The following is a 27,309-nucleotide window of genomic DNA, read 5'->3' as shown; positions in this document are numbered from 1 at the left end:
CATCTGGACCACCCAGACTAATGGGGGCTGGCATTGCTGGGCCAACCTGACCTGAGCCCTCTTCCCTCGCCTGGAGGGCCTCTGGGGTGCTTCATGCGTAGGCCAGGCCCCAACTGTCCCCTAAAGACCAATGACCACACTCATCTTCAGCACACTCTCCTCTGCTCCATGACACACAAACGCAAGGAGCTGCCTGAAGCAAGTGGGGCCACTGAGGCTCAGGGCTCATGTAGGGGCAGAATTGGGGTATTTAGATGCCCAGGGCTCCCAGCCCCTCTGGAAATGATTCCTCCAAAAGCACCAAGTTTAAATAAGCATTTAATTAGATCCCATTGGTATTAATATTGCTTTCAATTAAAAAAATTAATTTCCACTTCCTGGCATGTATTTCAAAGTACAATATTAATCTCTCTTTTTTTTAATACAAAATGGAGCAGTTAAGCAAACACTGTTATTTCACATTTTACATTCTTCAAAAATACAAATTCATGTTTATGCTCCGGGGGTTTGGAGAGGCTCTTCCTTTGGAAGTACTGTACCTGTAACTAACATCTTCACATCACTCAAATGCAAGGACATTTGTTCCCATGTTTCAGAGTTAAATTAAATTCGCTTAAATGCAACACACATACTCCTGAGAGAAACGGGCAACTTCAATTCTCCTCCTCTTTGCCCCTCATCTAGCTCAGGAGGTCAGGCAGCGCCAGGAGACATCACCCTGGGCCTCCTGGAACCGAGCCACATGGCAACACCACTTTCCCGCTCGCTCACTCACCTTGGCATGGCATGGGGCAAGTGTGGTGCTCAGCTCATGGCCCAGCTGGGGGGGGGGGGTGAGGGCCCGGAAAGGCACTTTGCAAAAGGTCTCTGAGCACCTTTGGGAGCCGCCACCACTCTGGAAGCCACAGGCCTCTTGTGGGAAGGTGGTGATCGGTCGGGTGGGCTTGGACCCTCTACCACCTCACTACCTCCCCCTTCCCCTGTCCACCCTCCAGTCTCACCTGTGGGGTGAGTTTCCCACTCAAACAGGAACGCCCTCCCAGAGCACATCCATTCTACCTCCAACTAGTTCCAAGGAGGAAAGGGGCTGTTCTGCAAGACATGACAGAGCCCTTACACCCACCTCTGCCCCCCCCCCAGAACTGCTAGAGAAAAGGGGAGCCCCTCTTGTTTCCCCACATAAAGCACTCCAGCAACTGGGCATTTGGAAAGATACAACACTGCTGAGCAAAGCAGGGAGCTACTTCCATTAACAGGCTGGGAAAGGAAAGGAATTTTTGTGGGGGGTGGGGGGGTAGGGGACAACAATGTCTCGCTGGGCTTCACTGTGGAAAATGCATGAAGAACAAAAAGCCAAAATACCCATGTGCTAAGAAACATATAAACTGCATTTACTAGAGAGTGTCCACTGCACAGAACCCAGCTTTGGCCAGTGAGCACACTACTGAAAACACTGTGTGGGTTACGCACCAATTCCACAAACACACAGACACACACGCCCAACATAAATATCCAGTTTCCTTGGCATTTCTCAGTGCAGAACCAGTGTCCAAACCCCAGAAACAAACAGCCATGAGCCCCGCAAAAAGGTGAGTCGTCAGCCCTTCCCAAATGTAGGGCAGGTGCATGAAAATCAAAACAAATATGCCAATATTACTTCTAGAAAAAAGTTGAGAAATAACACCCCCAAGTTGTTGTTTTTTAAAAAAACACGTCCTAATTCAGAACATATCAGCATCATAACACCCCCGCCCCACCTGGGTGTTCCCAGGAGCGTGTGTGTGTGTGTGTGTGTGTGTGTGTGTGTGTGTGTGTGTGTGTGTGGCTTGTGCAAAGAGAAACCAGCCAGTTGCTGCAGCCTCCTCCTTGCCTGCAGGTCTCAAGAGCAGCAGCAGCTTCTGCTGAGGTTGTTGGGGTTTGTGGAGTCTACAGATCAGCCACCAGCAGGTTCTGGAAGAAGGTGCAAGAGAGGACTGAAAAACCTTTTCTCCAAACCTTTCCCCTGGAGGTTTTTGCTAGTTGGAGCTGTGGAGCAGGGACAGCAGCTCTCCTTGGAGCTTTCAGCAGGGACAACCCTTGCTCCAGAAAGAGCAACCTGGCCTACGGAGATTTTGCATAGACTGGACATTTGCTTCGAGATGAACAAGTTGGAAGAGGGCAGCGGAGGACACAGCAGCCACAGCTCCCTAGCACACAGACAGAGGCACATGCACTCACACATGGGGACATCACTGCTAGCTATACATATTGCACGGAGGTTAAGTGCTCCTTTTCTTTCCTCTCCTTTTCTTAACTTCTATCAGAGCAAACAAGGGAAGCAACCCTAATAACTTTACAGTTATTATTCATAAACAAAACTGCAGCAGTCAGCATAAAGAGAACTAAAGTGCATTTTAAGCCCAGCAGGCCAGTGTCAAGGGAGCAGCCTCAGCAAAGAACTCTCCTCCTCTAGTCTCCAGAAGCAGCTTCTGCCCAAAGCAACAGACTCCAGACACACTCCTCCATCCCAGCAGATGGGCCAGGAGGAAGACACTTCTTCACCCCACAGCTATTCATGTCCTGGGTTCTTTGCACAATGAAGGCAGCGTGACCAGCAGCCGCAACCAGCCCAGACAGACTCAGGAGACAGATGTGTGTGTGTGTGGGGGGGGGGGGGTCTCTCTATAATAGGTGATGGTCTCCCCACCACCACCAGGCCTCCAGCAGCCAGTTCAAGGCAACAGCCTAACACAGGGCACCTTCTGAAAATCTCAGTCCCTGACCTGCCAGCATTGGGGATGGCTCCATGCCAAACCAAGTGGCATTTCAGGCTGCTTGTCTCATTGGCAGACAGGAAGGAGAGGAACTCATGCAGACATCCAGCCATGGGGCAGAGGCGAGCACTCTCACAGAGGCCTTGCAAAGCCACTCCCCAGGGCTCTTATACTGCTCCGGAAAGGGCAAAGCAGAACAGTGGCAATAATGCCCTCTGTACACTCCTCTTCACTGGCTCTGCCTACCCGAGTCCCCTGACACAGAACAAAGTCCCTGTGGTTGTGGGGGCCAGAAAGAACCCAAGGTGAGCCAAGTCTTGACATGCCAGAGAGGGAAATTTCAAGGCCTAGAAGCTGAACAGCCCAAAGACTTAGCCAACACACCCTCCTCCTAATCTCTGCCTGGCTCAGGCTAGCCAGTGCCCTGCGCCATCCTGCCAAGGCCCTACCTGGCTGTGGATACCTGGCCAGACAATGTCTCTACTCAGTAAGGGAAGGCCTTCGATCCTCAGAATATCAAGGGGTGGCTAGCAAACAGACAAGGAAAGACAAGCAATGGCATCAAACTTCTTAAATTAATAATTAACACAATGGCAGATAAATAAAGCATTTTTTAAAAGGAGACTTCTCAAGACCTTACAGGCTTTTGGGTGGGGTGAGGGGAGTCTATGTTAGAATTTACCCTGAGTAAAGTTAGAAGATAAGAAAGGATGCATTTTCCACATCAACAAACAACCTGAACACAGTGATTGCTGCTTAGCGGGAAGAAGCCTTGGGAAGAGCCAGAGGAGTACCTGGCCCAGCATCCACTCTGTGCAAATGGGAAGGGGCGGGGAACTTACTCTGCCACACCTTCAAGGCAAGCACCTTGTTGCTAGAACTAGCCAAACTGTTCCTACATGTCAAAAGCAGGCCCACCTGACCAAGGCTAGGCCCCACGGCCACCTCTGCCACTCTAGAGCAAAAACCTTCCAAGCTTGCCTGGTGGTGCCTCTTCCCCATCTCTGCCACCAGCTGCTGTGCTGAGCAAATGGTTCTGGTAAAATTGACAGTGCAAATCCTCCAAGGCGCCAAAATCATGTAAACACCCAGGAGCTGCTTTGGTGAGCCACAGGAATCTGCGCTGAACCTGAGATCCACGTCAGCAGCGGAACCCCAGCACCCACCAGAGCTGGGCCAGAGACATATGTGCAAAAGAGGAGGTGCCTGGAAGGCGCAGTGGGAGGGAGTGGAGCCCATACAGAGAGCACATGCTGCTGCTGCCACCCATTCTCCCTGGCACGAGCTGGGGACACCAGCAACCTGCAAAGTGCAGAGGCCTCTGCTGTGAGGGCCCGCAATGCTCTCCCTTGCCCGTATCCTAGCGCATGCTCCTCATACTGTGAAGAGACCCCCCAGGAGCTGTAAGAAGTCTCTTGCCGATGCTGCCAGCACCACCTCCAATGTCAGTTCCACCACCATAGCATTGGTGTAACTTGAGAGCGGACAGCCCAGAGAAGCCTCCTCCTCCTCCTCTCAGTGACCAATTCCTATGCTCAGAGGCGTCACCATGAACCAAAGTGACTAGAGAGTGCATCCCAGCCCTTCAGACAAGCCTCTTTTCTCTCCTCCTCCTCCTAAGCAGGAACATCTGGGGCCCCTTGCTCATCCTGCTCCTCCCGTCCTCCTGGTCGGGGCTGGAAGGGCTCTTTCACTTAGGGAAGCTGCCCCCCAGGGCAAGCTCCCCTTCCTCTGCTGCCTCCCCCTCCTCTTCTCCCCCTTGCAGGAGGGCTTCAAGGGGGATCTCAGAGGGGCTCTGGAGAGAGAGGAAGTCAGAGACATCCATGGCACTTAGGGACTGGTTCTGCAGTGAGTCCGAAGGGCTCCGCACTAGAGAGCCTGACTCACAAGGAGCCGGGGGAGGCAATGTGGGTGAGAGGAGGGTGGCAGCAGGTGTGCCAGCGGCAGCAGGGGCCGTGGCAACAGTGAAGGCTGGAAGCAGGGGGCCTGGGGTGAGGGGCTCCCCTGAGACCTGGGAACCAAGTGAAGAACTGCTCATCATCTTCTTGCTCTCAGTGCTGCTGCTGCTTCCAGCAGAGGCAGCTTTGTCCTTGCCTGAATCCCGGCAGGCGCACTGGCACTGGCAAGCCTCCTCCTGCTTGATGATGATAACAGGAACACTCAGCCCAATCTGCTGCATGGAGCTCCCTGCAGGCAAAGAGACAAACACACACACACAAGGTCACTCTGGAGGCGGGTGAAGGGCAGACAGGAAGAGTGGCAGCAAGCCCTGAGTGGGGAGGGCACCGCAGCAGGAGCAGCACCAGAGACGGGCTGGCTGCCACCCCTGGCAAAATTGGGGAGAGGGTTCCTGCCAGGGCTGTATGCCTTCCCACTCCTCAGGAGGCCCCAGAGAGAGGAAGAGACTGGAGTCTAGCAACTGCCAAGCACATCCAGTTCTGGCCCTGAGCAATGGCCCAAGTGGCACACCCACCGGGTTCTGAATGCCTGGCTCTCTGGCCACCTCCTCAGCCCCAGCACTGGAGAAAGAGAAACTCACATCCCAGCATCCCCTTCCTGCTCAGATAGGAATTAAAATTCAACCCTTGGCTTTGACATTCCCTGTAAATCTGGGGTGAAGGTGAATGGACCCAGCGTGTCTCCAACACCAAAAAAGGGTTCTCTCTTTCTTCCAGCCTCCAATGGCTGCTGCCTCAACCTGTCTCATCCCACATGCCCTTTGTTGGAGCCAGCGAGTTGTGGGGAAAGGGGTGAATGATCACTTACCCGCGTTACCAGCGACAGGCAAGGCAGTTGTAAAGAAGACCTTCTCCAGCACAGGAGCCTGGGGCTTTGGGAACAAGCAGGAAGAGGGCAAAGGTCAGAAAAGAGAAAGAAGTCAGGACCTCCTTCTGGAAAGGAAGGAAGACAAGGGTCTCCCCCAGCCCAGTCTTTTGGCAGCACACCCCATGGTGCTGGAGCCTGAACCCCTCAGGGCTAACCATTTGCTCTTGGCTCTGGGACGTCCTGGTGGCTCCATTTAGAATCCACTGGAGGTTCTGCTCTCCCATGACGATGCTGGATTGCAGGATGGCTGCACTTTGCGAGGGGGTGATGGTGATAGTCGGGCTGCCGGCCAGCACAGAGCTCCCTCCCACAGGCATGGCCTGGACTTCAGCCACACTCACGGCTGCAGGAGTGGCAGTAGCGGCAGTGGCTGGGAGAGCTGAAGTGGTCCCTGTGCCTACAGAAAACCCCATTTCGGCAGACTGAGGGGGTGCCTGGATGTGCTGCTGCAGGAAGTCCTGGGGATTGGCTGCAAATGGTGTGCGGTCAGAAACAGGCACTTCAGGAGACTGGAGGAGTGGGGCCGGTGTGCCATAAGCCGCTTGCGGACCACCAGCACCAGGAGGAGGTAGCGCTGGAGGGGCCGTGTCAGAGATGTCCAGCTGCAGAACCAGCGGCAGGGATAATGCTGGGGTGGTATCACTGGGAGGGAGAGGGGCTGCTGGGGCTGGCTCTGTGTCATCAACAAAATCTTCGATCAAGACATCTGCATCAAATAAGAAGGCAGTAAAAAAGAGCCCCAGAGGGGCCTCTCACACATAAGAACCCAGCTATGGCCCATGCCCGCCCCCCCGCCCCCCAGGAAGAGAACCAGCTCTAGGGGTGCCTTTCAAGTAAGTCTTTGCCAAGGTTAGGGGCCCCTTTCTAAACCTTGCCCCTCCTTCTTACCAGATGGTGAGACAGCCCAGCTCAGGCTTCCTTGAGCCCACGAAGGAGTGCTGACAGACCCACTTCCCCCGTGGGACAGTGCTTGTGGAATTCCAGGATTGTTACCCCCCTCTCCCCCAGAGCAATGTCATACAGCCTCCTACCTGCCGGGTGAGAGTCTTCCTGACTGGCAGAAGGCTCTGGGCTCTGGAACATAGACTCAAAGATGCTTGCTGGTGAGATGGTGCTCAGGTCTTGCCCCTGCATCTGGGGAGCAAACGGAGGGAGCAGTGACCCATTGCACTCAGCAATCTCCCCCCCAGAGCTTGGTGGCCATGCCAACTAAATTCTCAGACACAGGCATTCCTTGGCAGTGCTTACTGATGCCCTCAGCCAAGAGAGGCATGGGAAAGCCTGCTTGCTCTAAACGACATCATGGTAGTCCACCATCAAATACAAGTTCTTCTTGAAAGAAGCAACAAGAGACTATTTTTTATGCCTCATGCCCTCTACTGTGCCATTCTCCACTGACTGGGTAAGATACTTACAGGATTTGAATTATCCCGCAGTTCCGAATCTGTAGACATGAGGCTCAGGTCGCTCAGGCAGAGTGAGTGGTTTGTATCCTGGAAAGGAGAGGAAAGAGACGTTGCATTAATCAGCAGAGAATTCGGCCCGCTGGGGCCAGGGACCCTACAATCCATCACATGTTGATCGACACTCCCAAAGGCCGCCTCCCTTCATGTTAAACCAGGCCTATTTGAAACCAAGGATGGTTCTGTCAGCTGGAATATGGAGAACGATTCCTTAGTGTACAGTTCATGTGCAATGTGCCTAAAGAGACTTCTACAAAGGTTCCAGATATTACATGCACTGACAGGCACCCCAGGAATAACACCCATCAGGCTAATGATGGTGCAGATAAAAAGTGCCTTTCTTTCAAAGTGGGGAGTGGGTCGAAGAGAGATACCCACCTCAGAGATGCTGTTGGAGAGCAAAGTGTAGGGGGGCCCCTTCTCATGGCCCTTCATGTGACTTTTGAGGCTATATTGTGTGCTGAATGTCTTCTCACAGCCATTGTTGGGGCAGAAGAAGGGTCTTTCACCTAGAGCAGGGAGGAAGGAAAAAAAGATGCATAGACAGGTATCAGCCCCAAAGCCTCCAGGATCCCTGCTACTCAGCACACCCAGGGTCTCCAGTCACCATCACCACACTTCTTGGTCAACTTTTTTCTTTAAACACACTCAGGTCCTCTTACAATTAAGCTATACCAGGAGTAAAAGGAGTATGTCATTTAATAATCACCACCTGTTCTGAAGAACAAACTATAAAAAGAGTAAAAATCAGCCCCTTGAATCCCAGGGAGAGAAAGATCTCAACCTGACATCCAAAGGATTAGTGTTTGGCTGAGGTGTGTTTGGCTCCCTGGTGAAAGCGCTCCCTTCCTTTTTTCCACCCTCCTCACTTCTCCCTCCCTCTCTCTCTCTCTCTCTGAGGTGCTTCAGGTATGAATCTTGGGACATGGCCAGGGTTGCAATGGGAGAAGTGTCCATGAAGTATTGGGATGCCCAGTTGTGCAGGCCCACAGGTGCAGTCCCATCAAGGAAAAGCGGCATGCAATCAGAGCTAGGTGTTCATGTGATCATTCTGGACATTTGAATTGTCTTTAAAGGCAACCCGTATATTGTGCTTTGCACATGAAGTGCTAATGCCTGACACAGAGTCCCTTGCAGACAGCCCATCCTGTGCAAGGCCCTTGTGGAGTAGACTTAAGGGCAAGAGGTCTGCCCTCGAGTGCCTCCACATGAGTCAGAAGCTGCTTCTTGTAGCAACCTCTAGAGTGTTAACCTCTAATTGTTCCTTGAATTAAATGGCTCAGCACTATTTAACCTCCCGGATACAATGCAAGCCTGTCATAGGAAATGACAGCACAGGCTCACAGGACCGTACTCTCAAGGGATCACCACAGAGACTGAAGAGCGACTGTTCCCCCAAAGCTTACCAGTGTGTGTCCTGACATGCGTCTTCAGGTGGTGGCTTGCAGCAAAGGCTTTTCCACAGCCATCGTGGTCACATCTAAAAAGGCGGTAAAAGGGAAGAGAGATCAGCCTGAGGTTCCCTGCAGAAACCAGTTCCAATCATGCCTCTGGTTTCCTGCTGCAAGGGGAGGCCAGCCTTAATCTCCATTTAGGGCGGCAGAAGCCTCTGCAGGAGAAGAATTGGCCTAGTCCATAGAATGTCCCTGTGAGACCAGGAATGAGGAAAGAAGGCAGGCAGGCAACTAGCAGAATGGTTTCTGACAGCTCAAGCACAGGGTGCCCTGGGCGGCACCCGTTCCTCAGCTTCCACGATGGAGAGGATTACTGCACTACTCAGGGCCTGCAATGGCACAAAGTCTTGCAGGAGCAAACTCCACCACTGCTACAGCTCCCCTGCTTGAACTCTTTCCTCCTGAACAAGTCACCAAAGCAACAGCCACTTGTTCTTTTAATGACAGGCAATAGATACAGTGAGGGGCCTCTGGGCTTCTGAGTTCCCATGGAGCTGCCAAGCCACATGATCACCCCCAGAGGTAGATGCTCTGGAGAGCCAGGATGAGAAAGTCTGAGCATTCTCTAGGCCAGAACACTGCCTTGGAGCACAAAAGAAGTCATCGCTCATGCTGCCAGAAAAGCCAGAGATCCAGGGAGTGTCACAGCACCTTATCTGAACATGACCCCAAAATTCCCCTCCTCCTCCCAGCACCCCAACGACTCCACCCCTCACAACAGATGCCTGACGTCTCACCTAAACGGCTTCTCTCCAGTGTGAGTCCGAATGTGTTTCCGCAGATCACTGAGCGTGGTGAAGTACTTGCTGCAACCCTCTGATTCACAGTTAAATGTCTTGCCTGTGTGAAGTCTCTGATGAGCTTTTAACCTACAAGTGTGTATGGTGGGGGAAAACAGGGATCTCTATTAATGTGGGCTTCTTCTGGACCAAAACTGCAGAACAAGGAAGCAGAATGACCTACATGCACCCACAATGCCAGACCCCACTTGGAACCAAGAAAAATTCAAGTAAGGGAACTGCAGAGAAAAACAGCCTGTCTTTCTGACCATCAAAAGAGTTCTCTCAAATCTTGATGAGCTGCTGCTGGGGATACTACCCTGAAGGAGCAATAAAGGGGAAGCCATGTTCCAGCAAGGCACCTCTTTTGTGGGCAGCAAATAGGAGAAGTTGAGAGATGTTTGTGGGGTGGAGGTGAGGGTGTTCTCCAAAGCTTGTTTATTCTGGATATTTTTATCCCCCATCTCTTCCCTACTCTCTCTCTATTGGTCACATTGAGGAGGAACATAAAAAGTACAACTTCTGCACTTCTGGAAGCCCCCAAGACCTATAAGGGGCAAAACAGACCACCCATTTGGAGCAGCATCACACCACCCCTTTCCTCACTGGATTGGGGCCGCAGCAACCGCATGCAAGGCCCCTGATCCAGCGCTTTGCCATTGCTAAAAAGAATGGCAAAATGCTGCTCCTTTTAATGCCAGCAAAAAGGCGCCACTGCCATAACAGTGGCGGCTTTTTGGTGCTCCTTTGGTGCCACATGCCTAAATGCTGCGCCAACAAAACACCATGATGCCCCCCCCCGCCATGTAGTTGCGCGCATGGCATCAAAATGCCATGCCCCTATGACGCCCCCACGCTGGCGCTTCAAGCCAGTCTGTTTAGCCCCCAAGCCAAACAAACTACAGGAGCTCCCAGCATTTTGATATTTTTAAAAAAGACTCTGTTTTTTTTAAGCCAAATTGGACTTCTGGTCATTTCTTCTGTTTGCTTGCTCTCTCCACCCCCACCCCTCATTTTCTTGGGAGTGCATGGAGTCTCCAGAAGCAGACCCTTGGCCCCCTGCAGCTGTACAGTCCTGAACCCGAGGGAGGGACTGAACCAGCTCTTAACTGTGTGTCTGTTCTTACCTGTACAGTGTATTGAAGGCTTTTTCACAGCCCTGAACATCACACTCAAAAGGCTTCTCCTTGGTGTGGACCCGGACGTGGATTTTGAGACTGTAGGATGTGAGGAAAGCCTTCCCGCATCCCTCCTGGTTGCACACAAAAGTGTACTCCCCCCGGTGCGTCTTCTGATGGGTACGCAGGTTGCCTGCAGTGCTGTAAGTGCGAGGGCAGCCCTCAAAAGTGCACTGGTAGCGCTTCACCTGTGAGACAAAGATGCACACTGCCATGCCCATTCCCATACCATGCTGCTGGCAACCCCACCTATCAGTTCAGAGCTGTTGTGAAAACAAAATACGCAGAAAAGTGTTGCACATGCTGTGGAGAGCACCAAGAAGAGCAGAGTTCATACAGGGAAGATGCTTGAACAGTGACACATCCATGACCCTTGCAAGGTAAGTTCAACTGAAGCCTCAGCCAGGAGGGTGGGATCCAACAGCAGCAACAGCATAGAACTGCTGCTGCAAGAACAGAAAACTCTACCTTCCACCAGAGAACAACTAACAGGGCCAGCTGAGTTTACTTGGCTTCAATGAATGGGCTCTTTGGTGCAGAAAACAGGCAGTGAGGCCGAAGACTGGGCCCAAAGGGAGTAGGGCAGACCCCGGTGCAACTGTGCTGGCAGGAGGCCCCTCCTCACACACACAAGTGCACCTGGCCATGAGACTGCCCCCCTGAGGCTCAGTCTTTCCCTCCCAATAATCCCGAGTTGGTAGGCGCACTGCTCTTTTGTGTGGCAGTGAATTCCATCACGTCACTGTTAAATGACAGTTCTAGAAAAGGATTAGTTAACTTTTAAGTATATATGTGGTGAGAAGCCCTTTTACCTTTAAATCTTGTGCTACTCTGCTTCACTGAATAACTCATAGTATTATGGGAGAGGAAGAGAAGATGCTCCTTTTAAACACTTTCTCCACAACTTGTAGGGTTCCATACACCTCTTATGGGTCCCTTTTACTTTTTTTAGGCTTGTTTTTAAGCTAGGCGTTGTAATCTTTCCTCACAGAAGAGTTGCTCCAGTACCTTGACCGTTCCGTTTGCACTTTTCTGCAACTCTGCCCAAACGCACAATGTTATTTTCCGGCTGTTGTGACAGAAACACGCAAAGGAACCATACTAGCGGCATTTTTTATTTCCAATTCATTTTCTCAAAACCAAATTTGCCTTTTCCACAATCATCGCATAACCTATGTTCACCTCTTCAGCATGTTATTGAGCCTGCGACAGGAAACGCTGTGCTGTGAAAAGTCGGACTGGTGCGCATGAACACAACAATCGGTGCCTTGCCTCCAAACAGACTCTGGGCCCCACTTACAAACAGATGAGGGGCAGCAGCAGAGGAGATCTGTTGGAGTGGAAGGCGCCCCAAGGACTCCTGGCCGCGCCTGCCCCCCACTCACTCACCTCTTTGAGCTTTGTCTCGGGGCACTCCGACTGCAAGGTGAGGGTGGCTCCCTCGATGTTCCTGGGCATGGGAGTGGAGCCGGGGTTGATGGTCAAGTGGATCTGATCGGGGGAAATGATGTGCTGCACGTAGCCCTGGGACATGCCTTCATGGTCAGCGATCAGAGGGAAGGCATCCTCCTCGTGGCCCTCGGGAAGGAAGAGCAGGGCGTCCCTGGCGCAGGGGCCCTCCTCCTCTTCGTCCTCGTCCTTCAGGGGCCCCTGGCGGTCCTGCTCAATGAGGACCGTTGTCCGGTCGTACACCGTCCGGGGGGAGGCCGGCGCCAGGCCGTTCTTGTCCGCAAACCCCAGCAGCCGCTCCTCCTCCTCGCGGGCCCAGTCCTCCTCCTCCTCTTCCTCCTCCTCCTCTTCCTCCACCTTGTAGTAGATGACATTCTCAGGGCTGTTTTCCCCCATGGCTCAGCAGAAGGCAGGCAGGCTCTCGGGGCGAACGCACGGCGGCTCCTCCTCTGGAAGAGAACAAGGCACAATGCACCATGAGCAGCGCCCGCCCTCTGCCTCAGGGAGAGCCCCAAAGTGGCTCCAGGGCCATCCCTCCCCTCCAGGACCACCAGCCCTCCAGCCAAGGATGGGGGGCTTAATGAATGCTCTCAATGCTCCTGGGGCCACAAAGGGGGCAGATTGGGAGGCAACGACCCCCGAAGGTCCTCCATGGCAACCCCCTTCTTCTGCCTCGCAGCAGTAGCTCATCCCCAGAGCCCAGCCTCCTGAGGCCAGGTCCCTCCCGGCCAAAGGCCTCCCTCCCTCCAGGAGATCCATGGCAGACAGAGAAGCGCCGGAGGAAGGGTCATGGCCCTCTCTGGGAAAGCCCGAATGAAGAGCTGCCTGCAAGGGGCGCCCCCTCCTCCTCCTCCCTTGCCCGACCCGCAGGGGCTTCTTACCGGCTCCTGCCGGCGGCGGCAGCGGATCCCTCCCGCGCCCGACCCCCATGGCTCCCTCCTTCCCTGAGAGTCGCTCCCTCAGAACAGCCACACTTCCGCTTCCGCCCAGCGCGGAGCACGCCGGGACGATGATGGCAGGGCACTTCCGGTCCCGCCCCTCTCCTGGACTACACTTCCCGTCGTCCTTTGCGCGCAGCCCAAAGGCGCCAGTGCCCAGGCTGAGGCCGCCCCAAAGGGCCAGGGAAACAGGGGCCTCCTCCTGGCCCCCCATCACCGCCCCAAAGGCTTTCTTTTGGGGTACAAAAGCACCCCAAGCCCCAGAGGGAAAGGGCGGCCCACTAGAGGCAGGCAGCGAGGACTCCTTCTGAGGGAGCCCTTGGAAACCCACAGGCAAAGGACCGAACTTGCCCATAGAGAAGCTATACTTGCCCATATGGTGCGTTGGGGAATACTGGCCCATACGAAAACATGGGCAACATCTATGATTCCTATGGGCAAGCATTCCCCAATGATTCCCTATGGGCAATGACTGTTATTTGCTTTAGTACGTCCGACAGGGAAGAGCTCTGTCAGGGAAGGGCAGCAGGTGTGTCTGCTCTCATGGTTTCCTAATAAACGTCTCTGTCCCTAAAGTCCTTCAGAGTGCATGGCCATGCTTGCTCCGCGCCTGAACCATGCTCCAGGCAGGGCCCACCGCCTCGAGGGCCAAGGGCTGGATCCGGGGAGCGATCCTGAGGGTGACCGGACCGGCAGGAGCCCAGGGTTTGCACCTGCGAGGGCCCATCCTGGACCCCTCATGCTGACAGGAAATAAAGGATACGCGGCACAAGTTACGCAGGACAGTTTATTACAAAAGTTCACTACAAAACTAATGTGCTTTATAATGCCACGGTGCTGCGGCCGAGGAGGCCTTGTGCTTCTCTGCACATAAAAATACAGTACTTTTAAAATACTGACAGCTCTAATACTCTGCATATACAAAACTCTGCTCACAGAAGGCCTTCTGGTTCCCATCGCCGTTGTGAGCCCTCTTCACAAGGCGCCTTCTTCCCTGAGGAGGAACTGCCGGATGAACTGCTGGGCCTTCCGCTTCTCTGCGATGCCCGGCTGGGGATGCCCAGGAGGAGGGCGCAGCAGGAGGCCCCCGAAGATGCTGGCTGCGCAGGAAAGAGGAGGAAGCCCCTCAGTGCCCTGCTGCAGCAGAGTAGGGCACCCAAAGACCATGGGAAGAGACCCCCCTCTTCCAGACCCACAGACCACACTGGTGCTCTTCTGTCCAAGCGGCCCAAATGGTCAAAAGCACCAGCACTGAGATGGGCGCACACCCTCCATTTCCCAGACACGCCTGGCCAGCAAGGTCCTGCCACACATGATGTGACCAACAACAAACTGGCTGAAAGTGATGCCACAGTAAATCAAGTTGCATTAATGCACTAGTGTGCCCCCCAAGTGTGTGTTTGTGGGGGGTGCTTGTAGTAGCTCTGTCCTCTTTACCCAAAATATTCACATCCAAGTGGTTTTTCCCAGAATGTCGGAGCAGCTCCCGCAGAAAAGCCATCAGGTAGCTGAAGACGTTCCTGTGGCACCTGGGGAGGGTGGAGGCCACCTGGGAGCGAAAGGGGAGGGGGGTGATTTGCACAAAGGTCCCAGGCAGCCAGAGGGGATGTTCCTGCTCCCTCCTGTGTAACTGGCCATGCGCACGTGCCCCTGCCAATTTGGGCCAGCCTTCCTGACCCCCCAGCCCCTTGGAAGGGGGCTGCCTTACCTGCCTACTCAGAACGTAGCTGTCAGCGCACTCCAAGCAGCTGTCGTAGAGGCTGTAGCAGATGACCGGCTCAGGGAGGCTTTCCAGGAAGAGGAGCAGTGCTTCAGCCACCGAATGGTTGCTGCTCACTGGCCGCCAAGGATTAAAGAAAAAGCAATGGCCCAAATGGAACACATGCCACGAGGGCCAGGCTCCTGGGAAAGTCCCACAGCTCTTTGCCAGGGACACACAGAAAGTGGCCAGGATGATGAGGTCTCTGGCTAAGGTAGGCTGGGGGATTCCTCTCTTGCAATGGGCTGCCTGCAGGCCCCACAGCACCATTCCCTGGAAGGAAGGCTGCTTTGGACCCACATGGAGGCAGAGAAGCCCTTCAGGCACCCTCCTTTAAAGGATACCAAGTGTGTCCAGTGTCCCTGTGTCCAGGCAATCGCGGATCTGTTCAAATTCGGCCCGCAGGCCAGGCTGCTGGAACAGGTCCTCCTGCAAAGAAAGTGAGAGAGCCTCCACAGTGCAGAACCGTGAGAAGCCGGGAAAGAGTGGCCAGGCACCTTTCCTTCACCAGAGCTGCTGAACGTGCATCTTTTCATCAAGAAACTCAACTAAGCAATCATCCATCACTGCCCAATCTATCCCCCATGCTCCTTTGTGGAAGAAAACAACAAGAAGAAGTAAGCAGGGGCCAGGCCCTAGTGCTGCAAGACAACCCAGGTGAGCTCACACCATCCAGGCAGCCGGCTGGCTCCTGTTTATTTCCTGACTTCAGAGCTACATTCTGACCTTTTATCTCATCAGGGTTACCAACTGTGTTCTCAGTGACGCTGGGGAAGGTTTACACTAAAAGGTAAACCTGATAAACCTTTAAAATTGAAAGAGACCAATAACTAAATGCCAAGCATGCTGAAAAAGGTGCCCTCTCCCCAAGATGAAGCCAGGCCCCAGACCTGTTGGGAAGCATTGCGGTAGAGGTGGTCCACCATCATCCACAGCTCCTTTGGGATGTCCAGGGGCTTCTCGTCCCAACAGGCATCGTTGTATTCTGGCTGCAACGGCCGCAGGCTCTACATGGGAGAGTGGCGTCATGCTCTGTGCAAAGCAGCAGGAAGCGGAGCTCGGGCGGCGGGAGGAACTCACCAGATCCCGGATGGCTTCAGGCGAAATCTCCTGGATGGGCTCCCTCATGTAAGAGAGTGCCTGCAGGGAGGCACCAAAGCAGCTGGGCAGGTAGTTCCCAGAGACAGACAGGAAATAGTCCTTGCCCCGGTCAAGATGCAGCACCAGGATGTCCTCCAGCCGGTCCTCTCCAGAGTTCAAGGCCGTGGCTGTTGATTTGTTCACAAAGAGCTCCAACTCAACCGTCACTGCAGTGTCTTTGGAAACAAGGAAACAGACAATGGGCATTGCAGCCAAACTGAGAACTGGCACAGTTTCCAGTTGTTTGTTGTAGGGACGAGAGCAAGGAGACCTAGTGGAACCTGGTGGGACTCTCCAGGGAAGTTTTCAGGTGGGAAAATAGGTCTCTGAGTGGGAGCTACCTCCCAGAAGAAGGAAAGGTAGCCTTCCAGCACAACCTCAGCCAAAATCCTCCATTGGTCCCACTGTCAAGCCATCCACATGTTGACCTGGGAACTGGAGGGGGCTGCAGGCACACATCGGGAGGCCAAGTCACCTGGCAAGAGGAAGCCCTTGCTGGGGTTTGCCGTCAGCCATGGCTTGCAGTAGGCCTCTTCGTCTGGCTTGTTGATGAACTCAAATTGGCAGGGGACTGGTCCGTTGCAGATGGAAAAGACCTCCACCTGGAGCTGCATGTACTTCACGTCCTTGAAAACGAACTGGGGGAGTTTGGGGGGAGGATATAACAGTAGAGAATGAAGGGGAGAAGAACAGGGTCCCCCTCCTTCACCTTTGCCTGCCACCACATCCCAAGCCTCCATTTTGCTCCCACCTTTTGGCTAGAAGATAATGAGGAAGTGGCCACTTCTGCTAGCCAAGAATCGGAGCCCTTCCTTCCACCAAGGCTGGCTTGGGACCCTTGTGAAAGGCCCGCCATACAAATCGTCCCCATGGAGGACAAGGGATTCCTCCCTGGACTACACAGGATGTAACTTCAGGAGGAAGACCCCCATCCTACCCTAGCCCACCCCTTGTTCATCTTCCTCCACCTCTTTGCTGGCCTGGGTGGGAGCCTTTTACCTCCCTCTTGGAGAGGGAGACGGAGGGGATGTTGGCATTCTCCATCTTGTCCACAGAGCGCACAATGTCCTCAAAGACTCGGCGGTGAAGCTCCTCGTCCACCACCTTCACCTGGAGGGGGGCACAATTGTTTGTTTGTCACCCCATCACCAAGAGGGCCTCATCGACCGGGGTTTCTGGTCGGGGCATCACCAGGCTGAGTGCCACTCACCAACCCACCCAGAGGATCAAAAGCAGCCTCATGGCTTTCAGAGTCTTTTGCACTAGAAGAGTAGCAGGGAGAGGGATGGTAGGAGGGAGGGAGGGCCAGCGGGTAGTGTTGTGTGTGATGGGGCTGCCCCCCAAGGGCTTTCCCACCCCACCCCAGCCTCAGACAGGTGCCCCTACCCCGACGTCAAAGAGGGCGCTGACTGGCTTGTGGTCGCTGCTCCTCAGAGTTACGTGGCTTCGGTAGCTCCTCTGGGAGATGTTCCTCCCTTTGAAGAGGATCCGGTCACACCAGGCTGGGATGCGGCACTTCTCGCTGTAATGCAGGCAGAGTGAGGGGGCACTTAAGGGCAGTTGTGGGGAGAGAGACCAGGAGAGAAGGTTCCTGCCCTGGAGGGGGACCCCTTTGTTTACAACTCCCCTCCCACATTGCAAGCTCTCTCTCAGGCTGGGCACCAACAAGCCAGAGCATCTAAATTGGTTGCAAACGCTGAGTTTTGGCACACAGAGGGCTCTGTGTGAGTTTGTTCTTGTGCAGATGCTAAAGTCACCCAGAATGCCACAAAAGCCCTCTCAACATTCCTGTGTTTTGCCTTTCCCCCAGAAGAGAACAAGGTGCCCAAAAGACAAGGTGCCACAGGGGCATACCCACACACATATATGACCACAGAAGAGGCCTACCTGGTATCCCAGTCATCGGAACCTGGGTTGTATTTGTACGTGGGCTGGAAGGTAACCTCTCCCTCTGTAAAGCCTTCAAATACCACCTTTGCCTCCATCTGACGCCTGAGCTAGGAACCAGAGGGAGCAAAGAGATGATGAACAATCTGAGGGACAGACATCCAGGCCCACTTCTTGCTTCCTTCCTCTGTGGCTCCCAAACCATCCTTTCCCACTTGAGGAATGTCAGCAGGGTGAAAGCATCACCGCACAGCCAGGCTGAGGTCCAAATCTCTATTCCCTGCCCCACCCCACAAGAAGACCACCAGGGATGTCGCCCCAGACCAGTCTAGACCTTTGAGACAAGACCTCAGGGAGCTTCTCTTGTTGCAGATTTGCTGGCAAGAATATTACTTCAATTTTAGCCATTTGGATTGTTTCCAACCAACAAAATTATGCATGCACCAGGATAATGTCAAGATTTTACCAAGAGCAATACAGAACATTATTATTATTTCCAAGTAGCCAGCTGCAAAATTAAATGGTCCCATTATATCACTGGGCCTTCCTTTTAGGAGGGGGTCACACACAAAGAGAGAAAGGGAAGGAGGGAGGAAAAGAGGGAGGAATGAAGATGCTTTGCCATCTCTGTGGGAGGGGGGCTGAGGGTGGAGGGAGAACATGGTGGGGGTACGCACATGCGCACAAACACACACGCATGCTTTGCCAGCTGCATGCAGTCTTGGCCTGACCTACAGGTGGGCGGACATGGAGGTTTCTGGGCCTCTGCTGGCTGCCCTCCCTGGAAGCAGGAATCCCTTCTGTCCACACTGACCAGAGGGACCGCATGGGGCACTGGCCAGTGCTGTGGTTTAGGACAAGTTTAGCATCCCTGTTTAGCCTTTAGGGTGGCTGGGTGACCCTGTGATGGACAAACTGGCAGCTTAGCCTACTTTGCAGGATTGCTGTGAGGAAAAAAAAGTAGGGGGTGTATCTTAGTACACTGTGCTGAGATTCAGAGGGAGAAATCAGACTAAAGTTGTAAAATAGAATGAACTAATAAATGCCAAAGTATAAGGGGGGGAAATCCTTGCCTGACTTTATAGCCCCATCCTCCTTTTTCACTTTAACTTCTCCTGGTGCAACAAAGGCAGGGTGGGCATCCACTTCAAACTAAGCAAGCTGACTAATAATGCAGTTTAATTTCCTCCTCCAAAACACACACACCAAACTAAACAGCAGCTAGTTCTGGATCCCAAAGATACAAATCTCTGCTGCTACTCTCAGCCTGATGAAGTCAAGAGAGGGAGGAAGACAGGGACTTGGGATATTATCCCTCACCCGGTGCTTCCAAGCAGATCATCAGAAAGCCCACCGCTCCCTGCCCCAGCTCTGGCAGCTCCCACAAGGGCTGCGAGGGGGTTCTGCTCTCCCTGCAAAGGCTGGGTCTGCCATCCATCCATCATCCGCACCTACCTGGTCGTGCTGCTGGAGAGTGCGGAAGTCCCCGGCTTCCACCAGCTTCTTCACCTGCTCCACGTCCTGCTCCTCCAGCCTGTAGTTCAAGTCCCCCAGCCACAAGACCACACTGCAAGGCAGGTGGGAAGATTCCCCACTTGGGTGACTCTGGGAGGCTTGGGTTGCCCTGGCCTCCAGGCTCCGACATGCAGTCCTATTCCAGTGGGCCAAGGAAGGGGCTGGGATTTATCCAGCCAGATCTGGAACAGGGACTGCAGGTCTCAGCATTCCTCACAGCTGGACCTATACTGTACTGGCAAGGGACTGCTGGGATCCATACTTTACCCGGAGTGCTACATTATTCCCAATTTTGGCTAAAAGGAAGAAATATACTTTTCTCATGATTAGTTTGGAATGAGGCAGCCTTCTCCAGGGGTTGTTGTTGTCAGACTGCAGTTTCCATCAGCCTCCTAGCACCCATTGGGGAGGGCATGCTGAGAGGTGTAGTGTAGCAACATCTGGGGAAAGGTCATGGGGTTCCTACCTGTGTCCCATGGGCCTCACAACTCCGGCCAGGGATGCCCCTCCATATTCCTGGGGGGCCATATAGGGTCTGCGTAGGCACATGTGCACGGACACAGACATTCACTCACTCGTGCTTGGCGATGGTGAGGGCAGGGAGGCCAGGCCCCAGCTGGACAAAGTGCATGCGGGCACAGATGTCTCGGACGTCCTGGTTGCGCCGCTCACACTCTTCCGCGTGGGCCGCCAGGTGGGCATTCACCAGGCAGATGGTGGTGTTGTGGAGTTTGAAGCGGATGCCCACCCCGCCTTTGTTGCCCTGAGGGGGAGAGAGAGAAACAGATGCCAGGTAATGCCCAGCCCATTGTCTATGGGGTCTCTGTGGGGAGCAGGGGAGGGCCAGGAGCCGGGGCAGCATGCAGACCTCCCCTGCCCTCCTACCACTTTGCCCCTGAGAGACACCATGAGTTGTGGGACCCCAGCAGGGAAAAGCCGACTCTACCAGAGAAGAGGCAGTCCAAAGCTTTGAAGCAGCAGGCCTGGCCCTTTTCCAGACACAGCTGGACTGGCGTTCCCATCAGCCCCCATCAGTGCGTATGCAGCCAATGCAATCCAGAGCACTCCTGCCACTGAGGAAGGGCTGCTACTCCTGTGCTGCCCCTGGACTGAGGAAGGGGCCGCCATCTAGTCAGCCTGCCATTTAGGGTATGTTGCAGGCAGGAGGGGGACATGATCCTGGGTGGCTAAAGCTGGCTGCAGAGAAAGCAACCAGGGCTCCCTTCCAGCCATCCCCAACTGAATGCAGAGGGTACCCAATGGGAAGGGGGTGCTCACCATGCGCCCCATGATGCCTGTGCCAACTGTCTCGGCCTCCACCTCAGAGATGCTTGCTGCCAGCTCTGCCCTCACATAGAGCAGCAGCAGAATCCCCACCAGCCGGACGAGTTTGATCTGTTTCACAAAAACACAACACAGAGAGACACACTGCAGAGCAGAGCAGAGAGGGGTGTGCAGGCAAAAAGCTGCCCTTACAAGCAGCAGAAGAGAAGAGACCCACACTTCCAAGGAAGGCTTTCCTAACCCCAGCCTGGCAGCCAGAAAAGGACCAAGGCCTGGGCTTGCGTAGGAGAAAGGGATTGGCAGAGCAATGAGTCTGGGGCCCAGGCTGGCAGATGGGAGCCACTGCCCAGCTTACCTTGGCGTATTTGGCCCCCGGGTGAAGGCTCTCCGTCACAGCCCTGAACCACTCCTCCTCTTTAGGGGTGTCATTGAAGAAGAAGGCTTCCTTGCTGAGGTCCAGCTCCTGGAAGCTGCCCCCAGAGAGATCAGAGGTCATCCGGCTCCCCCTGACCAGCAACCCATACCCTCCCAGGGCCTGGCATACATACCCCACACAGTAGACGTCGGGGGGCTGGGTGTCTTGGCTCAGCCAGGGCCGGAGGCTCTCTCTGGGGGACTGGCCATTCACATTGTAGGAGCCAACAAAAAACCTGCCGGAAAACCCCCCACTGAAACTGAGAGGGCCCTCGGGAAGCTCCCGGCCCAGACCCCCAGCCTTACCCCCTCCCTCGAAGGGCAGGCAGGCAGGCCTTGGCCCCCAGGATCCCCCCCAGCCCCCCAGAGCAAAGCCAGGCTTACGTGTGGGTCTGGAGGCGGGTGTAGGCGTCCTCCTTCTGCAAGAGCTGGGAGCGGATCAGGGTCTCTCTCAGCCCGAAGGCCTGGACGGGGGCCGCCCGCGTCTCCTCCGACGCCAACACCTGGCAGGAGCGCACGGCCTGGCGGCTCACCTGCGGGCCCCTGCTGGCCTTGGCGCCCCTGGAAGACGGAGGCAGGCCTTGGGCTTCGGACGGCGGACAAGGGAGGAACCAGACCCCCCCCCCCCCGGGGCCCCGCTCTCTCCTCAGCCTTCTCAGCGGGAGAGGCCTGCTTTGGTGGGTCCCGGGCCAGAGGGGCTTCCCCAGGACCTGCCAGGAGCATCTCTGCAGCAGCGCCTGACACTAAAACTCTTTGCGAAACTCCTCTGACCTTCGGGCGGGCGGGCGGGCCTTACCTGACGGCGGCGGAGGCCCCTGTGTCTGTGGCGGGGCACCCCGGGGGCTTCCTCTTGGTCTCCCCATCCCTGGCCACTCCTGGAAGCGAAAGAGGGAGGGAAGGGGCCCTGAGAGACTGAGCCCCTGCCCTGGGGACCCCTGCCCTCCCCAGCCCCCCGCTTCCCTCTTCGCGGAGGGCCCTGCCGCTGAGAGGAGCTCCCCCGAAGTGTCCCAGCTGCTGGACACTTGACCCCCGAGGGCTTGGGCAGAGGAGGCCCAGGAGGGGCGCAGAGGGGGCTTCCTCCGGAGGGAGGCCCTTCCTCCTCTTCCTCACCTGCGCGGAGCCCACACCTGTCGCCTCTCCTGGCCACGCCCCCGGGCACGCCCCCAATCGCCTCGTCCAATCCCCGAGCGCCCCCGCCCCGCCCCCTGGAGGAATCGAGGCAGCAGCAGCAGCATCCCCTCCGCGTCGGGTTTCAGTCCGAAGTAGCAAGGCCCCGCGGGCTCCGGCCGAGGGCTACCTGTCCCGCCGCCTCCGCCGGAGCAGCGCCTCCTGACCTCGCCCAGGAAGGCCTGCGTCTGGGAGCCGAAGGGCAGAAGGAGGAGCAGCGTGGCCTCCGGCGCCGAGATCCGGACCCTCACGTCCGACCCTGAGAGAGAGAGAAAGGGAGGGAAGCAGGGAAGGGCGTCAGGGAGGGGTCCCCGGGCGCAAAGTTCGGACCGAAGCCCGGAGCGGGTCCCCCATTCCCCCTCCAAAGCCTCCAAGCGCCGCTTACCCAAGACGGGGGTCTCGTCCTCCGGGGGGACTGTGGGGAGAGAAGGGGAGAAGGAGGGTGAGCAGGAGCCCTGAGGAGGGAGGAGGCCGAGGGGGAAAGGGAAGCGGGGCACCTTCCTCCAGGACGAAGCCTTCCCGGACCAGGAGGACGCTCTCCAGCCGGTGGTCTTCGGCGGCGATGGCCATCCTCCGGCGCGGGACGTAGACGCAGAGCCTGCCGGGCGGAGGAGGCGGTCAGTGGGGCTGACCCTCGCCCCAACCGCAGGACCCAAGGCCCAGGAGGGCGACGGGGCCGGACTACACCCCACCCCCGGCAGCCCCTCCTTACGCGGCCTTTCCGTGGCTCTCGACCAGGGCCAGGAGGCGGCCCTCCCCGCTCAACAGGGTGCCCCCCGCCGCCTGAAGGAGCTCCAAGTCAAGGAAGGAAGGAAGGAAGGAAGACAAGAAGGCAGGCAGACCCCCCCCCCCCTCTTGGCCGGAGCAAGGATACGGCCAGGCAGCGTTCTCCGGGCGCCAGCGCCTCCTGGACCGGGCCCGACTGGTCCATCCCCGTCTGCGGAGAGAAAGGCCTCTCTTCTCGGCGGAGAGGAAGGGCTCCTTCCCTTTTCCACCTTTTCCGGCCGGAGCGCCGGCAGAGCAGCCCAAGACCGCCCCGGAAGACCGCCTCGCCAGACCGGACGGAGGGAGGGAGGGATCGGGCCCGAGTCCGGCCAGGGACCCTCGCCTCCTCTTCCTCCTCCTCGGAAGAATCCTGGCAGAGCAGCCCCCGCTTCGCCTGGCCCAAGGCCGGCCTTCCTCCTCCTCCTCGTCGCCGTGGTCCCTGCTGGGCTCGGAAGGAGCGGAGGGCTGCTTGGCGGGACCCCCCTCCCTCCCTCCCTCCCTCCCTCCCTCCCCGGACACAGAGGCCCCCGATCTATCCCCTTCTTCCCTGAGAAGCAGCCTCTCTCCCTCCCTCCCTTCGGGGTCCTCTCTTGGGGGGCAACGGCTGCGTCCTAAGGAGACCCGACCCCCAAGTGGCCACGGGGCTTCTGGCCCTCCGGCCCCAGCAGCAGCCCAAGATCCCTCGTGCCCTGGGCTGGGCTGCTTTAGGGGGGTGATGGGGGTTGTAGTGGGACCCTCCCTGCAAAAACCACGAAGGCAGCCACAGTCGGGTTAAAGAGGTTTATTCGCGCCTTCTCCTCAGTCCCAAAACACGTTCCTGACACCAGGCATTGCAAGCAGATAGAAACAAGCTGCAGGCGGAGGAGGGAAAGGCAAGGGCAGCCTTTGCTGGGAGAGAGGCATCCAGTTTTGGGGTGTCAAGGAAGGCAACCCCCCTCAATGCATCTGCCCCCAAGGCCTGCCCTGCTCCCCACTGGCCAAGGGCTGAGGAAGGGCAACAAGAGCAAAGCTGGCCCTTGGCCTCTCTCTAGAAGGCGTCCTCCATTGCCCAGCCCCAGCCAGGCCTGGCCCTTCCTCAGTTGGGCCCCACAGAGAACAAGAGGGCATAGGTCAGGCTAAGGATGGCACCTGCATAGGCCAGGAGTGGGACAAGGGGCACACCGCCCGCCTGGCCAGCCCTGTTGAAGTGGACTCTGCCGTCCAGCCTCAGGCAGCTGGCCTTGGGCCTGGCTGGGCAGCACTCTTGGAAGCAGGGGGCCATGGATCCTGCAGCGCAGGCCGGCCCTGACCTGTTGCATGCTTTGCTGCAACCGGCCACAAAGTGGGGTCCAGTCTTCTTCATCTGGAAGGAGAGGAAAGAAGAGTTGGGAGTTGGCACCTCTCCCAGGGCGACCCCTTTGTGTCTCTGGGGAAGGAGACAGGGGCAGGGCTGGCTCCCTGGCAAGGCGGGTGGGAATGGCCAGCAGGGCAGAGGGCACCAGGGTCAGTGCCTGCGGCCCATTGGCCTCCCTCCCTCTAAGGGAAATGGAGGAAAGAAAGGCCCCATCCGGACCAGACAGCTGCCCCAGGCCCTTCTGCTTGGACTTGGGGGGGGGTGCCCAAGGCCCATGGCAGGAAGGCACATGGTGGCCCTGGTAGGCTTCGGCCTTCGGTAGCCAAGAACATGAAAAGCTGACCGGCTTCTGCTCCAACACTTTCCAAAAATGTGGGCAGCCCAAGGGGTTGGGGAGAGTAAGGGCATGCCTGGGAAGATGGAAACAGAGGGCCCCACAATTCGGCCCAGGATGCTGTGGGGCTAGGGCCAGTCCCACAATGGAGCTGGCATTGGGGGCAGCTGTTCTGCTTGACTTTCCAGAAGGAAAATGAGTGTGTGTGTATGTGTGTGTGTTCTTCCTCTGTTTCCAAAAGGCCGATCCTATATTCTGGGCCTCCAGCCCTCCTGGCCCTCCCAGACCCCCAAGGGAAGCAGGGCAGTCCACCACCCCTGGCCTGGCTCAAGGAATGGACTGGCTGCAGACTTGGCTGGGCTGCTCAGAAATGTTTACCTCACAGAAATCAAAACCCACAGAGCAGCTCATGGAGGACTTCTGGCCTCTGTAGCACCCTTCTCCATGGCAGGTGAAGTGGCCACACACTTTCCCCTGCCAAGCCATGAGGGAGAAAAGAAGGGAGTCAGTGGGAGCAGGTGGGGGTGAGTCTGGGAGATACACAGGGTTCCCACCGTGGGGTGCATCTAACAGCCCACTGCTCCTCTTCCCTCCCCACGGAAGAGGGACCTACATTTCTGGGGGCAACAGTGGTGGTGGTGGCAGTGGTGGTAGCGACAGTGGTGGTGGTTGTGGCAGCAGGGGTGGTTGGGGATGGCAGATCACCTGGAACAGGAGAGAGAGAGAGCAGCAGAGATGGGCCGAAGCCTTGGCAGGGCAGTGGGCAGCTCTGGGAGGCATCACAATGCCAGGTGGAGCAGGGAGAGGGCTGAGGGGTGTCCTGGCATTGATGCAGGAGGGCACAACTGCCCCTGGCATATGGGACATGTCCCACCGGAGTGTTTTGGGAAGGGAAAGGGGTCCCCATGTGGCCACTTCTCCAGCCCCTATAGCCTTACCATAGGCCGTGGCATTGAGGCGTAGGCAGTTTGGGGAGTCACAGCACTCCATGATGCAGAGCTCCATGCGCATGCTGCTGTTGGTCATGCACCTCTCAGTGGAGGTGCTGCCATTCCCACAGTCGCTGCTGCACCCAGCTGTGTAACTGGTGCTGTTGAGGCGGAACAGCTGGTGGGGGGCAGAAGTGTTAGTGGGGCCAGATGGCACACAAGTGAGGCCCCACTTCGGTGGCAAGGCCATGGGAGACGATTTATATCCCCTTTATGAGCCCACTTGCTGCTCTATGTGGGGCCTCCTCCTCCTCCTCCCAAAGTCCCCAATCTCCAGAGCGCCCCATAAGAAGCTCCATGCCTCCCTCCCCCTTACCTCACAGTGGGAAGTGTTGTGGCAGGGCTCCCATGTGCTGCTGTTCCCATGTGCCACCTCCTGGTAGCATCTGTCCCCAGAACACTGGAAGCTCTGGCAGGTCAGCTATAGGGAGAGCAGAAGCTGAGGGGGAACAGCCTGGCACCCCTTGGCCTCAGGTCTTCCCAGGCCAAGAGCAGCTGAACTGCCAGACCAGTTGGTGCTCCCGGTGCCCAGCAGCAAATGCCCAGGCCCCTTCGACCCCACAGCCTGGCAGAGGCAGAATTCCCTCCCTCCTTCCCTCTTGCCAGGGGCTCCTTACTGGCACCACCAGCTCTGTTCTATTCCTTGAGCTGTTGGAGAGAAGAGCTGGTCCCAAGATGCTGTTAAGCTCTGAAAGAAAAAGGGGGTGAGTTTGGGGAGAGGGGAAAAGTGGGTACTGCGACGGGATCATCCCCTTGTGGTCCATGGCTGCCCAGGAGGCACAGCACACAAGGCCTGCCAGAAGGCCTGCCAGCAAGCAGTATATTGGGGGGAGGCAATTTCTAGCCATTAACCCCTTGCTTAGCAGTCCTTGGTCTCCCTGCCTCACCTGCTGAGATGCCAGGGCTCCAGGTGCCAGGATGCAGAGCAAGCCAGAGCAGGAGGATGCCTGGAAAGAGAGGAGCCAGCAAGGTTTGCCCTGGGCTGGGCATTGCGGCAGGCAGGCAAGCAGGAGGGGTATCCACCTGGCAATCCCCTTTTAAAGCCTTCTGAGCTTGCGGCTTTCACTATGTCTTGTGGCAATGAGTTCCACAGCATAGTGGGACACTGTGTGCTTCTTACTGTTCTTGGTCTGAAGGGCCTCCAAGACCTTCCAAGGCTCACCTCACATATACAAGCCACTTTGGTCTTTTGACCAGTAAACCTCCAGATACAAGAAGCAAGTCTGTCTTACCTTGGGTCGGAAGGATCCAGAGGTTGGGCCGCACCATCTTGAACCAAGAGTGCTCCTCTCAGGCCCTGCAGTTGGGGTGGCTGGGTTTGGGAAGCTTGAAAGGACATGGACAAACACTTTACGGACTTCTCCCCACCTGGGGCAGCAGGTGGGTCCCACAGCAATGGTACAGTAAATCCACTCCAGGGTTTGGGAAGCTTTAAAGGAGCTATCAGAAGGTCTGGAGCTATTTGGAGGAAAGACTTCAGCACCCCAGACAGCTCCTATAAAGCTGGACAAATACTTGCAGAGGATTCACCTCCATGCTGACATGGGTGCCACTGCCATCATCATCACCAATTTCTTAATTGGTTTGTTTATATAGCACCATCACTGTTGTTTGTATTCCAAGTCCTTTCTGACTTATGGCAACCCTAACATGGAGTTTTCTTGGCAAGATTTGTTCAAAGGGGGTTTGCCATTGCCTTCCTCTGGGGATGAGAGTATGACTTGCTGTAGGACACCAATGGGTTTCTATGGCTCTACCCATCGCTGTACATGGTGCTTTACACAAAACAAAAATCCAGCCACAGTTCCCTGCCTTCTGAGGCCTACAATCTAAAGACAGACTCCCAAGGGCAGGGGATCACATCCAGTGGGTATGGCCTCCT

At 56.0% G+C, this 27,309-nt stretch overlaps 3 protein-coding genes across 4 annotated transcripts; all 3 read right to left on the bottom strand.

The window, feature by feature from the left end:
• Positions 1–300: 300 nt before the first annotated feature.
• On the bottom strand, positions 301–12,864 carry MTF1 (metal regulatory transcription factor 1). The gene is made up of 11 exons (XM_089478471.1): positions 12,784–12,864; positions 11,843–12,351; positions 10,403–10,641; positions 9,234–9,365; positions 8,449–8,522; positions 7,421–7,551; positions 6,995–7,072; positions 6,611–6,713; positions 5,735–6,285; positions 5,520–5,583; positions 301–4,940 (listed from the first exon to the last, which is right to left on the bottom strand). The coding sequence occupies exons 2-11, from the start codon at positions 12,296–12,298 to the stop codon at positions 4,444–4,446; spliced, it is 2,325 nt and encodes a 774-aa protein (XP_089334597.1). The 5' UTR covers positions 12,299–12,351; positions 12,784–12,864; the 3' UTR covers positions 301–4,443.
• A 721-nt stretch (positions 12,865–13,585) lies between these two features.
• Positions 13,586–23,002, bottom strand: LOC149304945 (type II inositol 1,4,5-trisphosphate 5-phosphatase-like). 2 transcript variants are annotated; one of them, XM_089478437.1, is made up of 22 exons: positions 22,881–23,002; positions 22,719–22,789; positions 22,504–22,604; positions 22,392–22,421; positions 22,137–22,265; positions 21,636–21,714; positions 21,224–21,400; positions 20,974–21,075; positions 20,781–20,895; positions 20,420–20,536; positions 19,717–19,904; positions 19,082–19,193; positions 17,627–17,736; positions 17,126–17,261; positions 16,739–16,849; positions 16,215–16,377; positions 15,680–15,915; positions 15,490–15,606; positions 14,944–15,028; positions 14,549–14,676; positions 14,278–14,389; positions 13,587–13,940 (listed from the first exon to the last, which is right to left on the bottom strand). In XM_089478437.1, the coding sequence occupies exons 1-22, from the start codon at positions 22,935–22,937 to the stop codon at positions 13,816–13,818; spliced, it is 2,601 nt and encodes an 866-aa protein (XP_089334563.1). In that variant the 5' UTR covers positions 22,938–23,002; the 3' UTR covers positions 13,587–13,815. The 2 variants fall into 2 exon arrangements, with proteins under 2 accessions (XP_089334564.1, XP_089334563.1); XM_089478438.1 differs by lacking the exon at positions 20,781–20,895 and having other exon boundaries at positions 13,586–13,940; positions 22,392–22,604.
• A 709-nt stretch (positions 23,003–23,711) lies between these two features.
• LOC149304944 (uncharacterized) lies at positions 23,712–26,832 on the bottom strand. Its single transcript, XM_089478987.1, has 7 exons — positions 26,660–26,832; positions 26,045–26,115; positions 25,744–25,848; positions 25,377–25,545; positions 25,052–25,143; positions 24,817–24,912; positions 23,712–24,113 (listed from the first exon to the last, which is right to left on the bottom strand). The coding sequence occupies exons 1-7, from the start codon at positions 26,694–26,696 to the stop codon at positions 23,847–23,849; spliced, it is 837 nt and encodes a 278-aa protein (XP_089335113.1). The 5' UTR covers positions 26,697–26,832; the 3' UTR covers positions 23,712–23,846.
• Positions 26,833–27,309: the final 477 nt, after the last annotated feature.

Source organism: Sceloporus occidentalis, unplaced genomic scaffold (assembly GCF_023333645.1).
Source record: "Sceloporus occidentalis isolate IW3139 unplaced genomic scaffold, rSceOcc1.0.p SCAF_13, whole genome shotgun sequence".
Taxonomy (NCBI): domain Eukaryota; kingdom Metazoa; phylum Chordata; class Lepidosauria; order Squamata; family Phrynosomatidae; genus Sceloporus; species Sceloporus occidentalis.
Note: the sequence above shows the minus strand (reverse complement) of the source record. Positions and strands in the feature narration are given on the sequence as shown.

Bases quoted from the DNA above. Each gene is read 5' to 3' on its own strand.
- MTF1 (XM_089478471.1), bottom strand. From the start codon at position 12,298: ATGGGGGAAAACAGCCCTGAGAATGTCATCTACTACAAGGTGGAGGAA. The intron at 8,523-9,233 runs GTGAGACGTCAG...CCGCCTTTTTAG, and splicing joins ACTGGAGAGAAGCCGTTTAG to ATGTGACCACGATGGCTGTG. The intron at 6,286-6,610 runs GTAGGAGGCTGT...TATTTGATGCAG, and splicing joins GGAAGACTCTCACCCGGCAG to ATGTCTTGATCGAAGATTTT.
- LOC149304945 (XM_089478437.1), bottom strand. From the start codon at position 22,937: ATGGACCAGTCGGGCCCGGTCCAGGAGGCGCTGGCGCCCGGAGAACGC. The intron at 20,896-20,973 runs GTATGTATGCCA...CTCTGGGGGCAG, and splicing joins CCCGACGTCTACTGTGTGGG to CTTCCAGGAGCTGGACCTCA. The intron at 20,537-20,780 runs GTAAGCTGGGCA...TTTGTGAAACAG, and splicing joins CGGGGGCCAAATACGCCAAG to ATCAAACTCGTCCGGCTGGT.
- LOC149304944 (XM_089478987.1), bottom strand. From the start codon at position 26,696: ATGGTGCGGCCCAACCTCTGGATCCTTCCGACCCAAG. The intron at 26,116-26,659 runs GTAAGACAGACT...TTTTTCTTTCAG, and splicing joins CTGGATCCTTCCGACCCAAG to AGCTTAACAGCATCTTGGGA. The intron at 25,849-26,044 runs GTAAGGAGCCCC...CTCTCCCTATAG, and splicing joins GAACAGAGCTGGTGGTGCCA to CTGACCTGCCAGAGCTTCCA.